This window comes from Penicillium digitatum, chromosome 2 (assembly GCF_016767815.1).
Source record: "Penicillium digitatum chromosome 2, complete sequence".
Classification (NCBI taxonomy): domain Eukaryota; kingdom Fungi; phylum Ascomycota; class Eurotiomycetes; order Eurotiales; family Aspergillaceae; genus Penicillium; species Penicillium digitatum.
This window is the reverse complement of record NC_089385.1, coordinates 4111651-4127877: the sequence shown is the minus strand read 5'-3', so window position 1 is coordinate 4127877 and position 16227 is coordinate 4111651. Positions and strand designations below refer to the sequence as shown.

The following is a 16227-nucleotide window of genomic DNA, read 5'->3' as shown; positions in this document are numbered from 1 at the left end:
CTAGTTGAAGACCAAGTTTCCATTGTCATTCCCAATGCGCTCGGCCAGGTTGACATCGGCGTTGTGTTCTTCATTATCGACATCGCGCAAGACAGCCCGCAGAACAGGGACGCTTTCTTCTCCTTCGATATCGAATCTGATATCGCACGCACTGGCGGAGAAGTCACTGCTGCCCCAGAGGAATCGCCCTAAAGAAGTGAGTTAGCATGACTGGTTTTACTAGGTTCCTGCAGGCGTGTACTGCCAGGCCCAAAACTAGAGACGTACCATTGTCGTTCCCGATGCAATGATTCAGATCGATGATAGACTCCTTCTCACCACCGTCCTCGGTCCGAAGGATAGCCCTGAGGATGTGGCCCTCCTCAAGCTCGATGTGGGTAGAAGTTTCGTGGAAGCTCATAGTGTCAATTTTCGAGAGAAGAATTTAAAAGAGGGTGTTGAGACTATGTATCATAAGCTTCTTGGATGGCGGAAGCAGATGGAGGGGGAAGGGACTCTCCTTATATATCCCGCCCGGCGAGGCCAGTACGCCCCGAGTCGTGGTCTGGACTAATACAAGGAATCTGCAGCAGCTCCCCGGTTCTTGCTCACTCCTGTCCCGGACTGATTTGTCGCACTGCATTTCGATTGCGCCATGGCAGCTGGCTGAGGTGGGGCTTTCATTGGGGATGGGCGATATTGGCAAAGCGGGGAGGCTGAACGGAGTACGGAGTACAATATACTCAGTAGAAACGGGAACGTCTTCAAGGACAAAGAAACCTAGCGAGTTAGTCTGTAGACCACAGTGGAGAGGATAGAACAGAAGCATCCACTGCGCCCGTACACGTCAGTAGGTGGATCAGACCCAAATCAACGTCCGAGGCTGTCAGCTTGGCGGGATATTCAGTGCGAAGGCCTACAGAATACCCCAACTTGATATCTGGTTATCGTGGCGCATACACCTCCCACCGTCCTCAGCCACAGGATTCGCTGCAACAACTCTTGATGTTGCATTGTGCATGCGCGCCAAGGATGCACGATTCCGTGACGGCTTTAGGAAACAGCCATAAGATGTGGGCCACACATGGCCAATGGCTATGGAACTGACCAAAGAGAAACGCTGGTGCCTAATGAGAACTGCAATTGACCGGGGCCCATAAAGTGCCAAGTGAAATTGGAGATGTAGCCATAAGTTGTCAGGTCTTGGCAGAATCGATAGTGAGGAGGGGTTATTCCCAACCAGTGGCGTTGAGAGGACCTGTGGCTGAATAAGGCTAGCCCTGTGACTTAGAAGAGGTTTTGGAGGGGATCAAGTGGATCTTTGTGAAGGACAGACAACACATCAATGTCGAAATTATTTTTAAAATTTTCTCTATTGGTTAGGGAATCTTAGAATGTGAATTTGGGAAGACTGGAACTACTCCGTGCAGAGAGTCATAATTTACAGGTTCGATTCTAAGTGTTTTACAATTTCAATTATCAAGATCTCTTATAACATAGTTGAAAGGCTGTGTTTTGTTCATTGGCAATATACAAGGTGGAGACAATAAGGTGGAGACAAGCAAAGGCGGGATGCAACATTGCAAAGCTCAGGAGGTTGGCACAGAACACCAGAAAGAGAGAGAGAGAGAAAGAGAAGCACTAAAGAGGACTTCAAAAGTGTGTCCTCAGAGAATTCCTCAGACAACTGAGAGCTATCTCTGTGAGAAGGTTCCAAGAATTGGCTCAAAGAGCACGGAGAAGGAGATGAGAACAGAGCCCCTTAGTTCAGCTGTGATAGACAGTGGAGAACGAAAGTACGGTCTGTGTCCACAGAGGTGAGGTTAAGATAGACGATCGGTTCCCAAGGGACTGGGAACTCCCCGGGAGTTCCTTTCAGACCACCCACTAGACATGCTTCATGTGCCAAAGGACTAGGACCAAGGCCCTAACCCCATTTCCGACATAGCTGAACCGCGATAAAGACCTAATCGGTTCAGGGGATCCCCTTTTTGTCTTTGGACAACAGGAGACATACAATATAGATTGTCCGATGAATCTAGAACCGAGGAAGTTCCAAAAAAAAAAGAGTGGGTGCCCAGGAAACCACAGAGTACGATGTGGGCCCGGAGGATTGAGGAAGACAGAAGAAAGTGAAAGAAAGAGAAATGGGATATCCACCTTCCCAGTGGCTCAAGGCGATAGGGGAACTGGGGTTAGTTACGACTTTTGGTCCATTAAGGAAAGCTGCGACACGCGGGGAAGTTTTCACTTCTTATAGTAAAGGTCATGGAAAAGGCATGAAACGAAACAGTATGCAATTGACCTTGAGAATACTACCCTCAAACCCCAATATCAACCACGCCCAACACCACTTGCAAACTCCCATGCCTTGCAAGATCAACAGATGCATAGAAACAACAACCCATCCCAGAGCACACATACAAGGTGTATCAACAGAATCACATTAGAATCATAAGAAATCACAGATTAAACTCCATTACGGTAGATTTGAGATCCACCAGAGCGGATCTGGATGGTGTCACGTCGCTGCAAAACCACCAGTGCACGGTTAAGGGCTTGCTCGGTGTAGTTCTTGCCATCGACAAAGTCACGGCGCAAGGTGGCTAAGCTTGTGCTCCAACCGATGGGAAGACGACGCTTCAGTTCGTCTTCAATTTTGCTGCTCTGCTCCATGAGCTCCTTGCTACCTTGGCCTTCACCCTGGGTGATAGCATCCATGGTGGATGCCAGGAACAGACGGATGGCCTCGTCCACGTGAGCTTCTGTGGCGATGGGGGAGAGAGAAAGTTTGGCAAGCGATTCAGAGATACGGACAATAGCCTCGAGTTGACGGACGGTGATGGGGATCGATGATCGGGTGTTGGACTCCATCTCGGCACGGTGGACTTGCTTTCGGATGGAGACGAAGTGGGAGGAGAGTTTTTCCGCGGCTTCAGGTGAGAGACGCGGCGCGCAACGACTAGACAGAATGTTAGTATGAATGAAAAAGTTCAGAAAAGCAACGAGTGTCAACGTACCTGCGGCAGTAGCTGATGTAGCGCTTCATTTGATCAACGGGAATCTCGGCTTCCACCTGCTCCTCCACACCCCGGCCACCCATGTGAACACCCATGACATGACGGGCAATCTTCTCATCACGGCCACGCTCGTGTTCATCCCGGACGATGAAGATCATATCAAAACGGGACAGGATGGTGGTTTGGAAATCGATGTTCTCACCAGGGGTCTTCAGATCATCGTATCGTCCGAAGATAGGGTTGGCTGCGGCCAGTACGGACGTTCTCGAGTTGAGAATTGTGGTGATGCCGGCCTTGGCGATGGAAATTGTCTGCTGTTCCATGGCCTCGTGAATGGCCACTCGGTCCTCGTCACGCATCTTATCAAACTCATCGATACACACAACGCCACCATCAGCGAGGACCATGGCACCACCTTCGAGATAGAACTCGCGGGTGGTATGGTCTCGCTGAACGGAGGCTGTCAAACCAGCGGCAGACGAACCCTTTCCAGAAGTGTAAATGGCAATGGGTGCAGCCTTTTCGACGAACTTCAAAAGTTGAGACTTGGCAGTACCGGGATCACCCAGCATAAGCACGTTAATATCACCACGGAGTTTCATTCCATCAGGAAGAATTTTTTTTGAGCCACCCATAAGCAGACATACAATGGCTTTCTTCATATCCGCGTTGCCATAGATAGACGGGGCAATGCTTCGAGCAAGTGCATCGTACAAGTCAGGCCTCCTGCTGAGCTCCAAGAATTCTTGTTCCTCCTCCTCAGAGAAGACTGAGGCACCCTTTGCTGTCTGGTCCAAGTCAGAGGTTATTCCCACCGCGCGGAGATAGGGGTTGCGAATGGCTACTGCAGCCTCCTTTTTGACACCCTTCGCTTGGTAGATGGAGAAAATTCCCATGACTGTGCAACGAGAGCCAGGGACAACTCGGTTTGCAAGGTATCGATCGGCAGAAATAAGCACGTGTCGTGGCATCTCACCGACTGGCACCTGATCAGGGGCTTCCTGAAGCTTGAGAACTTGCTGGTCCACAAATTGACATCTCTCGTGGTGAACAACGTAAGGATCCAGGGGGCATTGCTCGTTGGGTTGATCATTATCGTTCCTCGGTCGACCACAGCGGCGTGGCAGCGATAGACCAGAGAAGCCACCGTCGACCTGGATGTTCTCGCTGTGATCACAACCCTTGCAACGAACGTGAATGATTGTTGATTTGGAAGATATTGTTGAAGCTCCAATAACTATTCCGGGGATACGAACAAGGTGGGAAACATTGGTGGCATTGAGATCACGAATCGATATGTGTGATGCTGAAGAGTGTAGAAGCAGTTGGTGGGAGGGCAGTGTGATATCTCGCTGCCCGGGGTAAACAATCCGTGCAGTACATTGCTTCAAAGCCAGCTCAAACTACTTTCGAGTTAGCGAGGGCCAAGATCAGCGTGACTAAAGAACTTACAAGAGGAATGATATCACCGGGCTCGGTGGTGAGTTTGTGGGCTAATTCCTCGTTGTAAGAAATGAGATGAGCAATGTCAATATCGCAGTAGTATTGTTTCACAAGTGCATTTTGCCGTAATTGGTCACTATTCCATCATAAATTAGCCTCCATTGGAACTAAACGACTGTGGGATGCTTACCGGTAGACAAATGCATTATCCAGCTGAAATTCTAGCACGAAATCCCGAAGGCGGTTTTGAATGGTAGTGCGATCTTCTTCCGCGCCATTTGTGCTGGGCGCAAGTACGCTCAAAGTATAGGGGGTGCGTCTATCCATGGTGTGAAGGACCGCAAATGTGGCAGGTTGGGAGGTTGATAATTTGGCGGAAGGGAGGCCTCAAGAACTTTTGGTTAGTGTGGCACCAGCGCGACGCGTCGGAGAGCTTTGCGCGTTAAGTGGTTTATTAGTCATTTGTGCCTGAGGCAGTCATATTTATGGCCTAAGGCCGAGACTTTCTGAGTCAGCACGGGGAAGCGCCCGTCGTTGGCGCATTGGCCGATTGGGGAGCCAGACCAGCTTGAAGGAAACATAGCCACATCACAGGCATTCTGCACGTAGGACCCAAGGCGATCTCGGATCAAAATCGCGAATCGCGGAAGCCGACTGGATCTGAATTGGAGTCCATGCCTGAGCCTGCCAGAGCTCTACAATCAGGAGTCTATCCACTGTCATGATCAGATAACACGGAACACCACAACGATCGACCCTCCCCCGGTGGCTGTCCGATCCGGCTCGTGGCTACCATGTCGACAACCAGTCCACGAAAGTCAATCGACAGCTTAGCGTCTGGGGTTTCGTCGCCTTCAGTCTCTTTTTCAACAAGTCAGCTGGAATCCCCACGTCTGGCCCCTCAGCGGTTCCCCCTGAGAAAGGGATCAGTCGCGAGCTCGATTGTGAGCATTGGAGGTGTTTTGGAGTCTTCTTACTACCATGGCTCTATCTCCGAGTCTGTCGCAGAGTCTGGGCAGAATGGTTTGTAACCTCGTTATTTCTGATCGATCGATGATTGACCTGTTAACGCCCATGTAGCCATCTCTACTCTCCTCCAGCCCCCAATCATCCGCACCGGTATGACGACCGGAAGTGCCACATCGTCCGCCAGCTTCAAGCCCCCGTCCTCTCGTGATATCCCGCCAGTCACTCTGACAAATATCAAGCATGTGGATGCAAAGGCCTTCCAGCCCTATCTCTCACAAGTGGGCAGTTTGTACGATGTGTTTCAACAATCAAAAGAAGACACGGGGGAGGATGCCCTACCAGCGCAGGCTGCAAAGTCTCCGAAGCCAGATTTCGATCCCGATTCGTTAATGCCATGGTCCTCCGAGCGGAGGCCTTCGGTCATGTCGATCGCTTCAAGACCGTCCTCGCCATATGATACTCGCGGCCGACGCCCCTCCAGTGCCCGTGGTCGTGCCCCAGCCGTTACTCCTCTGTCCACCATCCCTCCGGTTTATTTCGAAGAGGGCTTCCATCTGGAAAATCCGCGCACGTTTGATGTGATATCAGAAAAATCAGATGTGGTTCGGCCGCCTCGCCCGCCAACCATAAACGGATTAGTTGCGGAGCCGGTGCAAACTGGAAGAAAGGCACTAGCGACGAATGCCATTCTGCAAGAAAAGCTATCATGGTACATGGATACTGTGGAAATCCATCTTATTTCGTCCATCTCAACAGCATCGAAATCCTTCTTCACTGCTCTAGGATCTCTCCGAGAATTACACGCGGAAGCCGCAGATTCGGTCAACCGGATACAAATCCTAAGAAAGGACCTGCAGAAAATTGATAAGGAAATGGCTCTGGGGGGCCTCAAAATTGTTAATTTGAGGCGGCGAAGAGAAAACGTACGAATGTTGGCAGCTGCCGTGGCTCAGCTTCGAGAAGTGGTCGAATCTGTCTCTCGGTGCGAAGGATTGGTGGAGCGTGGCGATATTGAGGAAGCTGCCGACGGACTCGAGGAAGTCGAAAAACTTATGGCCGGTGAAAGGTTCCCCGACCGTGCTGGGTCGGAGAACGAGGAGGGCGGCCCCAGACGCCTTATCGACCTGCGAGGCATCAAGGCCCTCGAGGGGGCACCCGATGACTTGGCACAGCTCCGCCAACGCATTGGCATGGGCTATGAGACCCGGTTCTTGAATGATCTTTTGGGAGATTTACGACAACATGTTCAAACCGTACCGTCCAATGTGACCCTACTGCGCTGGGGAAACTCCTTCAAACGACAGCGCGGTAGTCAGCGGTCTGGAGTATCGGTATCGCCTGCCTACTTGAATTTTGATAACGAGTTGCGATCCCAATTGAACGCCCAACTCAACGGACTCGCGCGTGCTCACTATACGATGCCAGCAGCGACTTCTTTCAAAACCGCTGTTTTACGAGAAATGAAGGGTCTTATTCGCAAACACCTGCCCAGTTCTAGTGATGACGATAATGAATCCATGGTGTCGCTATCAACACATGTCGGTCCTCAGCTAAGCCAACAAGAGAAATCATCAATTCTTGCTCGCAATTTGCGTGCTCTTGACGCAGACGATGCATATTCGATGTTGGTGAATATATATACCGGCATTAGTGAATCACTCAGACGACTCAGTGTCCAAGTCAAAGTTCTTCTGGATATTGCTAGCGGCTTGGGGAATTCACCCACTTCCGGTTTCAAATCCCCACCTCGAAGTCCCAACCTGCAGAGCATGGATCAAGCTATAAAATCTTCACAGATTGGACCAACAGCCTCTGACATGGCCCAGGATGAGATTTTACAGGTTTTGGATATGTCGAGTCTGCTCGGTCAGGCTGTTGACATCGCACAATCCCAGATAACAAAGGTGTTGAAGGTACGATCTGAACAAACTGCCCAGCTGTCTAAAGAGGAATTTCTCAGGTACTTCACGCTCAATCGTCTGTTTGCCGACGAGTGTGAGGCCATCTCGGGACGTAGTGGGACTGCTCTGAAGACCATTGTCGGAAATCAAATCCGCGATTTTATTGCTCGTTTCGGTGATAGTCAACGTCATAAAATTGTCAATGTCATGGATGCCGATCGGTGGGATGCACGCGATTTCGGAGATGCCGAGAACACTATTCTTACTAGGATTCTCGATGCCAGCACCAAGGACATCGACGCCTGGATCGAAGTTCCTAAGATATGGATACCATTTCCTAGAAGTGAGCAAGAGAAACCTGCAGATAACGCCGCTGAAAATGGCACAGACAAGTCCAAGGTTCGCAGTGCAGTCATCGACGAACAGAAATACATTCTGCCTGACTCGGCTGTTGCTATTATGCGCAGCATTGAGGAGTTCGATTTCCTCATGTCGAACATCCCCACCATGATCCAGGATATTGCGCCGCACCTACTAGATATCCTGAAACTGTTCAACTCGCGGTCATCGCAGTTGATCCTTGGGGCCGGCGCCACACGTAGTGCAGGCCTGAAAAATATCACAACTAAGCATCTCGCGCTGTCATCACAAGCGTTGAGCTTTGTTATTGCTTTAGTCCCGTATGTACGGGAATTTGTCCGTCGCCACGGACCGACCAACCCCTTGATGGCGGAGTTCGACAAAGTCAAGCGACTATGCCAGGAGCACCAGAGTGGCATTCACGAGAAGCTGGTGGATATCATGGGCTCGCGCTCTTCGGTTCACGTGAACGCAATGAAGAAAATCGACTGGAATTTCAAGGGAGCCACTCCGGCTGTGAATCCTTATATGGAAACCCTGGCCAAGGAGACGGGCACTCTGCATCGCGTCCTGAGCAAACATCTCCCAGACATGACAGTTAGCATGATCATGATGCCCGTATTCAACAGCTATCGTGATCAATGGACGAAGGCCTTCCAGGAGGCCGATGTGCAGACAGAGGCTGGAACGAAGAGGTTGGTTTGAGCACTTGAATTTCGCTCATGGCTGATACTAACCGTGTACACAGAATGCAAGCCGACGTCGAGCATTTCCGAGCTAAACTGAGCAAAATCGAAGGCGCCAGTGAGGTTGGCGACAAGCTCCTCGAAGTGGTGCGAGCCAAGATCAATACCATTACCAATGAATCAGTGAAGTCCCAGACGAGTGAGAGGCAAAAAGATCAGGACGATGGCTCTGATTCCACCAAGTCCTGAACTGCATTCCCACCGGTGGTTTAATCTTATACGTATAATTTTCTTTCTAGAAGTTCCTCTTGTGCCTACGCGCTCCATCCCGAGCTGCACATTTCTTGTCATTGCCGCTACCACATCTATGTCTGCCAGTTGCATTTAATTAGCCAGCCCGGCGTTTGTGGATAATTATAAGAACAGGTGTGATTTCATTCCATACGTCTTTGATAACCATCTCCAATACCGCCTTGAAAATGTATTGAAGCTGAGGTTACCTCGCAGTTGAACCTCACTGCGCTCTTCGTTCCGATCCCAAGTACGAAACTTCATGACTTGAAAACATCGTGTATCAATCGTAGAGTATGCACATCGTCACGCCCACCAGAGACCATCACTATCATACAGAGTCATCATGGACCAATCTATTGTTTGCCAGCAGTGTTGTTTTCGTCAAGTGAGATCGGCTTAGCAGCACCGCCGTGGGGATGATCTGATCCAGCGGTAGGTAAGCCAGGGTGAACGTCACGGCCGGAACCAGTCTGCTCTGGCATGGGGGCAGCCTTGTGGGAGCGGCTCAGGTCTGCAGGCTATAGGCTTTGTTAATAAATTCCCGTTTAGAAGATTTTCGTTTTAACTGGAAGACTAGTGCGACATACCTCATTGCCAACTCCATGGGCCTTGTTGGGACCGTTCTCGATAGGGTTGTCGCTTTGGGGAACACCGTTGTCGAATTCTGCACCGCGGACCATTTTGATTGAATTTAGGAGAGAGACGTTGAGAGGGTGGGAAAAAAAGAAACCTGGTTTTTGTGTAGAGTTGGAGGTTTTATTCGCTGGGTTCGAAAGTGATTGATGTTCTACTTATAGTTGGTTTCTGATTGACATCGTGAGCCCGTGACAACATTCTGAAATCATAGTGGGGAGTATGACTTCATCCCCACCGTAGCATCCAGGTCTTTTTTCGAATGCCTTGACACTGGGTCTGAGCAGATCGTGGAATGGTAGATATGGAGAGATCAATAACATAATGATTTTGTTTTGTTGTACTGGGATTGGGGAATTCTTTCAAGTGATACGCTTATAGCGTGGGATCTATAGAACAGAGCGGAACCGATCTTCAACAACTGTGGTTCTAAACTCACCAATTTCTACTGTCAACACTACGGACTTCTATTAAATATGGTGGAATTCACCATTCTGCAAAATCGTTTTTTTCATGCACTGGTCTGTTATGCTATGGTGTTAAATTAGCCGGCCAAGTGAGGATAAAGCTTGTTCTGGTAATGGCGAGAAGAGATGATGAACTCACCATGTTAGGCCGCTGTCTGACAGGAACATCCAAGGGTGACAAGTGAATGGGTGCACTTTGTGTGAAAAGGCCATTTATTAAAGATTTTTGATACTCCGTCTGCCCGAAAGTTTCAACCCTAACTCCAGGATGAGTCTAACGGAAGAGTGGCACATAGTCATGAGAGATAAATGAAAACCAACCCGGGGGAAACATAACAAATGAAACCTGGTGTCCTTGACCAACTCTCACTGAATGTCAACACTATCTTGTCCGTCAACGGTATCTCCGGCTTTGGGCAGTGGATCCCGCAACAAGACACATTTCTAAGCCAGATGGACCAATACTCTCATCGACACGATCCGTTCCAGCCAATATGGGCAAGTCATCTTCAGATACAACATAGAAGCCCCTAGGGCCTACAGGGCCAGCCCAAGGCGAGTCAGTTGCGGTGGCTGAGAAGGAGGCGGAGACACGATTCAGCGCCCGAGGCCGAGGACCAACCACCACTAGGGGAGAGACGATCCCATATCGACGGGTCGAACAGTGCCGGCACTGTGGACCAGCCCAGAGAGAATTTGGCAAACCATCAATGCCAGTCGGAAGACCGGTTCGTACTCGGGGGCAAGGGTATGGGAGTGGAGGGTTTCCAAATTGTAGGCTGTTGTCACCACGGCGATGGTAGGGATGGCTGTGGAGGGAACGTTGTCGTCCTGCTAAACAACTGTTGCACATTGATGGTGGTCGATCAGGGTGTTGTGTGATGTCCCCAGGTGTTGCTGATGCAGAGGCAGGAGTGGCGGATGAGATGCGGGGTGATTGAGAGCTGCGGTTTGCTGGTCCAGGAGAAGAAGAGGTATTTGATGAGTGACTTGTGAGAGGTAAAGGAGGTAATAGACCGTGTTCTATTTTACGGCGCAGACTGTATGGTGGGTGTTGTACTGGCGCTGTCCCATCATGGGGTGTCCTTGCAGGAATGGGGGACATGGCATCGGTCCGCGTGTTGGTGGGGGTGACATCACAGCTTTTTCGAACTCTGAGTGGTCGAGGCTGCAAGGGAACAAACGGGGCGATGTAATGATTGTTCACGATGGCGTTTCGCTTTCTCTGTGTTTGACGGATGAGGAATTCCATGGTATTCATCCGGGGGTTGGCCCTCTTGATGGATGAACGTGGAATGTCCGAGGGGGGCATCTCTTGAATCAATGGTTGAGTACCAACTGAGGAGTGTGCACACGAACAGATGCCGTTCTCGAATATGAATGGTGAGCTGGAGTCCCAAAGAGCTGAGGTGATGAGACAACATAATGGTGGGTCAGGTTGATAGATGAAATACAAATCTGGAAGTTGAGGGGCCAGCTCTTCAATCACCAGAGGGTTGGCCATCCCAACATCAGTTTGGGCTAAAACAGAGCGTGACTGCCCAGGTAGCTTTTCTTCACCACTTAACTCAGCAGGTAAGTCAGGGCTCGATACCCCAAGTGCGGAAAGTTCGTACATATTCCCATCGTCCTCGATTACAGAGACGAGGCCTGACCCCCCAGGCTTCTCATCCTCACTACTCGCTCCCGACACATCTGGATTCATGATTCTCAACACAGAACGCTCCTCCCCTTGCCAGCGTTCACGGGGATCATGAGGAGACGTGGGCTGGGCGGTAGGCACAGTACGATCTTTTCCATCAACCAGAGGGGCATTAGCCACAGCCAAATCAAGTCTAAAAGACTGGTGTGGCGGACTTTCCGACTGTTCGGACATAGGGCCATCCAGATCTACCACAGATAGGTCAAACTCATTCTCGAGCAGGGACCTCCTCACTGGGGTCGATCGCTGATCATTACAGTCCCGGAAAAAGCAAGACGGATATCGATCAGTGAGAGCTTCAGAAACGATCCATTTGAGCTTACAGTTTGAGATACTTCGACGCTTCCGCTTGGCCCTATTGATCAACTTGATCCGCACGTTGCCCAGAGGCGTGAAGACCCAACTTCTCAGCCAACGCTTGATCTCGGACCGCTTGCGCACCTTCTTCTGTTCAGACATGCTTAGCGATTGGCGATCGACGCCCAGAACTCGGATTCGTTGGAAGCGAGAGATGCTGGTGGATTAGGGAGTGCAGAAGGTCTCTTTCTTCAGGTCTCATCGCGTTCTGGGGATTTATATCTCTCTGCGCTGGCCTGTTGGCATCTACGAGATCTATCTCAATGAGCCTTTCAGTTGATGCAGATGCCTTTCGAACAAGTGACACAACGTGATCTATCCATAATAGACCTGGACTCCATCTCAGTTACAATGAGGATGGGAACAAACACTGATTTGAGATTTTTGACGTTCTTTGATGAATTTATCAACGACGATGGCCCTTTGTTCCCAAGTGTGTCTCTCCCTTAATGACTCAACTGCGGTGGTACTTCCTACCGATGTAGGTAGCTAGCGTCGTAGGGTAAAAGGAAAGTGGTTTCACCATCCTGGCGTGCCTGGCGCAACCTATCCATAGCCAACTTGGATGTCGGTGTCTTATACTGCCCAGGTGGAGGCATCCTTGACTTCGGCCAGACATTGCCACATTTTGGAGATCTGAAGAAGAAGACCTAGAGATCCGGAACACAGTGTTGGACAAAAAGAAAATTTGGCATATGCAAAGTTGCACGGTATAGGGGTATTTCCACACCAAGGCGGAGATTAAACTGCCAAGACAATCATCCCCTCAAATATGGTGCATACTGTCTACCAATGAGTGGAGGTGATTGAAGCCATTCCAAACCATTCCAAGCCACCTTCGTGGCCCTATCTGTCATTTGTAGGCTGATCCAAGCTCTGGCGGGTCTCAGTGGAGTAAATTGTCAGATGACATCATGGCCCCAGCATGGCTCCAGCTTTCCCCAGATCCAACCACTGCCATTGGATTGGCCCTGAGCCTTCTGCCAGTGAAGGCAAATTTAGATCAGGTGCTCAATAGTCGGAGAAACCGGAAAAGCAACGCAAAAGGGAAAAGATGAGAAGAGAGAATAGAGAATAGAGAACAGGCCACCGTGTGGATCCCACTTAGGAGCATGCTACGACCATCACACATCAGGCACAGAGGTGTATAGTCCAAGATAAATAGTCCAATGAAAGGTGAGAACTGTTCTTAAAAAAAAAGATCGACTTGCCCTCCAACTTCACTTTTCTCAACAGTCTCGGGTGGAATTTCCCTTAAACTTTTTTTTAGCCCGGCCTGGGTCACGTTAACCAGTCCGGAGAAGAAAAAACCCCCCCCCCTCTTGACCGGAACGAGGAAACGGTCACTCTTTTATATTCTTTTTCTTTCTTCTCCGGTTGACTTCTTCATCTTCAATTCGATCCACATCCCCCCTCCCCCCCAACTTCTCCCCCAGCCACCCCAGAAAGCTCAAGTCGCAAGGCCCACTTCTCCGCACAGACCGAGGCGGACAGCTCTTCCAAGTTTATCGCGCTCATCCCCCTCCTCGCGTTTCATTTCTCTTTTGCTTTTCGGTGAATGACAGACCGTTGAAGATCATGGAGGAAAACGGCGAACCCATTAAGCGTGATGTGCGCAACCACATGCTCTTCGAGGTGGCCACTGAAGTGGCCAATCGAGTAGGCGGCATCTACTCGGTCCTCAAGTCCAAAGCTCCTGTAACCACCGCCGAATATGGCGAGCGATATACTCTGATCGGTCCACTTAATAGGGCTTCCGCTGCGGTAGAGGTTGAGGAGCTATCGCCATCCAACCCGGCCATGCGGGAGACAATCCAGTCGATGAAGGAGCGCGGCATTGACATGGTCTACGGTCGCTGGCTCATTGAGGGGGCCCCTCGGGTTCTGCTGATTGACACGGGAACTGGCTATCGGTGGTTGGATGAATGGAAGGGCGATCTTTGGACGATTTCGGCTATCCCCTCCCCCGCTGGTGATAATGAGACCAATGAGGCCATCGTTTTTGGATATTTGGTCGCTTGGTTCTTGGGTGAGGTATGTTCCAACAATTGTTCTACACATATTGAAGATGGCAAAAGAGTTGAACTGACCATACTACTCGCGGCAGTACATTGCGCACGACCGTCGCCGGGCGGTCATCGCCCATTTCCATGAATGGTTGGCTGGTGTCGCCCTGCCACTGACCAAGAAGCGGCACATGGACCTCACAACTGTCTTCACAACCCACGCGACATTACTGGGTCGGTACCTCTGTGCTGGCTCGGTTGACTTCTATAATAACCTCCAGTACTTTGACGTGGATGCGGAGGCCGGGAAGCGAGGAATCTACCACCGCTACTGCATCGAGCGAGCTGCTACCCATTCCTGTGATGTCTTTACTACTGTATCCCATATCACTGCATTTGAGAGTGAACACCTGCTGAAGCGGAAGCCCGATGGCGTGCTGCCTAATGGTCTGAACGTCAAGAAGTTCTCTGCTATGCACGAATTCCAGAACTTGCACTCCCAGGCCAAGGAGAAGATCAACGATTTCGTTCGTGGCCATTTCTATGGGCACAATGACTTTGATCTGGATAATACCCTATATCTTTTTACCGCGGGTCGTTATGAGTATCGCAACAAGGGTGTCGATATGTTCATTGAGGGGCTGGCCCGCCTCAATCATCGATTGAAGGCCGCCGGATCGAACATGACCGTGGTCGCTTTCATTATTATGCCAGCACAGACCTCTTCGTTGACCGTAGAATCGCTTAAGGGACAGGCCGTCGTCAAGTCTCTCCGCGACACCATCGAGAACATCGAGAAGGGGATCGGGAAGCGCATGTATGAGCGATGTCTTTCCTGGAAGGAAGGTGACAACATGCCCGACGAGAAAGATCTTATCACCAGTCAAGATCGTGTGATGCTCCGCCGTCGCCTGTTCGGCATGAAGCGCCATGGTCTTCCCCCCATTGTCACCCACAACATGCACAATGACCACGAGGACCCCATCCTGAATCAGTTGCGTCGTGTCCAGCTGTTCAACCACTCCTCCGACCGGGTGAAGGTTGTCTTCCACCCCGAATTCCTCAACTCCGCCAACCCTGTATTACCGCTTGACTACGACGACTTTGTTCGTGGAACCCATCTGGGCGTCTTCCCCTCCTACTATGAGCCATGGGGATATACACCGGCCGAATGTACAGTGATGGGTGTGCCTAGCATCACCACCAATCTGTCTGGATTCGGTTGCTATATGGAGGAATTGATAGAAAACTCCTCTGATTACGGAATTTACATCGTTGACCGTCGCGCCAAGGGTGTTGACGACTCGGTCAACCAACTGACCGAGTTTATGTTCAACTTCACGGAGAAGAGTCGTCGCCAGCGCATTAACCAGCGTAACCGTACGGAGCGTTTGAGTGATTTGCTCGACTGGAAGAGAATGGGCTTGGAATATGTCAAGGCTCGTCAACTGGCATTGAGAAGAGGTACGTCTCAATTCCATTCTTTTCGAGGTGATCCATGATTAATCCGTTGTGCAGCTTACCCATCGTCCTTCGAGGGTCAAGAGGAATACTTCGATATCATTGGAGGGACGGAACAGAAGCTCTCCCGCCCACTTTCCGTTCCGGGATCCCCACGGGATCGTTCCGGAATGATGACCCCGGGCGACTTTGCTTCTCTACAGGAAGGTCACGAGGGATTGAGCACCGAGGATTATATTGCCTGGAAATTGCCGTGAGTGCTATTTACCACAGTCATCACTGGTCTTTCTCAAATACTCATCTATTTTCCAGTGAAGAGGAGGAGCCCGAAGAGCACTTCCCCCTCACATTGCGAACGCGCAAGATGCCGGAACGTGCTGCATCCCCACTGGACAGTTCATCGATCAATGGCTGCGAAGAGGCCGAAAAGGGAGCCCGGACAGAATAGCTGACGTCATTGCAACCCTTGTTTACGCTGTCTTCACCATTGGCTCTTACTCCCAGTTGGATTGGGCACTTTCCCATTGACGTCATATATACTTGTTCACTCTTTCATTTTATGATCCTCTTCCCTAGCAGTGCATTTGGGGCCCTATGCTTGCTGTTGAAATTAAACCGAATGAAATCAAGAGTTCGCAATCGAGAGTGATGCATGGTAAGAACTCCTGGTGTAATGTTGTCCCCCCTCCGCGGAGGGATGAGCTCCGATAATATCCACTTGAACGCTTGCCCAGGTAACACCGGAGCTGCATCGTAACTTTCAGAGTAATGAGTTGTCAGGTCAGGCAATCGTAGCCGGGTGTTATCGCCCCGGTGAACATCTCGCGAAATGTGATCCATCGTACTTCTGTAGGCTATTTCTACCCCTCCTGCCCCTCCATCTTCATCTTTCCACCATCACTCTTCCAACCATCCAACTTCCGACACAAGTCTTTCATCGGTACGACTC

At 50.4% G+C, this 16227-nt stretch overlaps 6 protein-coding genes across 6 annotated transcripts; 2 read left to right on the top strand and 4 right to left on the bottom strand.

Moving 5' to 3' along the window:
- Pdw03_7471 (Cyanovirin-N) lies at positions 1 to 400 on the bottom strand (the record flags this gene model as incomplete). Its single annotated transcript, XM_014678369.1, has 2 exons — positions 1 to 188; positions 268 to 400. 2 exons carry the CDS (start codon positions 398 to 400, stop codon positions 1 to 3), a joined length of 321 nt encoding a protein of 106 aa, XP_014533855.1.
- A 2048-nt stretch (positions 401 to 2448) lies between these two features.
- On the bottom strand, positions 2449 to 4769 carry Pdw03_7470 (DNA replication licensing factor Mcm5, putative; the record flags this gene model as incomplete). The annotated part of the gene is made up of 4 exons (XM_014678371.1): positions 2449 to 2941; positions 3000 to 4402; positions 4452 to 4578; positions 4633 to 4769. The coding sequence occupies 4 exons, from the start codon at positions 4767 to 4769 to the stop codon at positions 2449 to 2451; spliced, it is 2160 nt and encodes a 719-aa protein (XP_014533857.1).
- Positions 4770 to 5236: 467 nt separating this feature from the next.
- Pdw03_7469 (GARP complex component (Vps54), putative) lies at positions 5237 to 8607 on the top strand (the record flags this gene model as incomplete). Its single annotated transcript, XM_014678372.1, has 3 exons — positions 5237 to 5465; positions 5523 to 8367; positions 8421 to 8607. 3 exons carry the CDS (start codon positions 5237 to 5239, stop codon positions 8605 to 8607), a joined length of 3261 nt encoding a protein of 1086 aa, XP_014533858.1.
- A 398-nt stretch (positions 8608 to 9005) lies between these two features.
- On the bottom strand, positions 9006 to 9332 carry Pdw03_7468 (uncharacterized protein; the record flags this gene model as incomplete). The annotated part of the gene is made up of 2 exons (XM_014678373.1): positions 9006 to 9170; positions 9240 to 9332. 2 exons carry the CDS (start codon positions 9330 to 9332, stop codon positions 9006 to 9008), a joined length of 258 nt encoding a protein of 85 aa, XP_014533859.1.
- Positions 9333 to 9771: 439 nt separating this feature from the next.
- Positions 9772 to 11913, bottom strand: Pdw03_7467 (uncharacterized protein; the record flags this gene model as incomplete). Its single annotated transcript, XM_066101665.1, has 5 exons — positions 9772 to 9816; positions 9892 to 10009; positions 10074 to 10134; positions 10212 to 11314; positions 11369 to 11913. The coding sequence occupies 5 exons, from the start codon at positions 11911 to 11913 to the stop codon at positions 9772 to 9774; spliced, it is 1872 nt and encodes a 623-aa protein (XP_065956748.1).
- Positions 11914 to 13389: 1476 nt separating this feature from the next.
- On the top strand, positions 13390 to 15726 carry Pdw03_7466 (Glycogen synthase Gsy1, putative; the record flags this gene model as incomplete). The annotated part of the gene is made up of 4 exons (XM_014678375.1): positions 13390 to 13845; positions 13919 to 15281; positions 15336 to 15531; positions 15591 to 15726. The coding sequence occupies 4 exons, from the start codon at positions 13390 to 13392 to the stop codon at positions 15724 to 15726; spliced, it is 2151 nt and encodes a 716-aa protein (XP_014533861.1).
- Between the last annotated feature and the right edge of the window lie 501 nt (positions 15727 to 16227).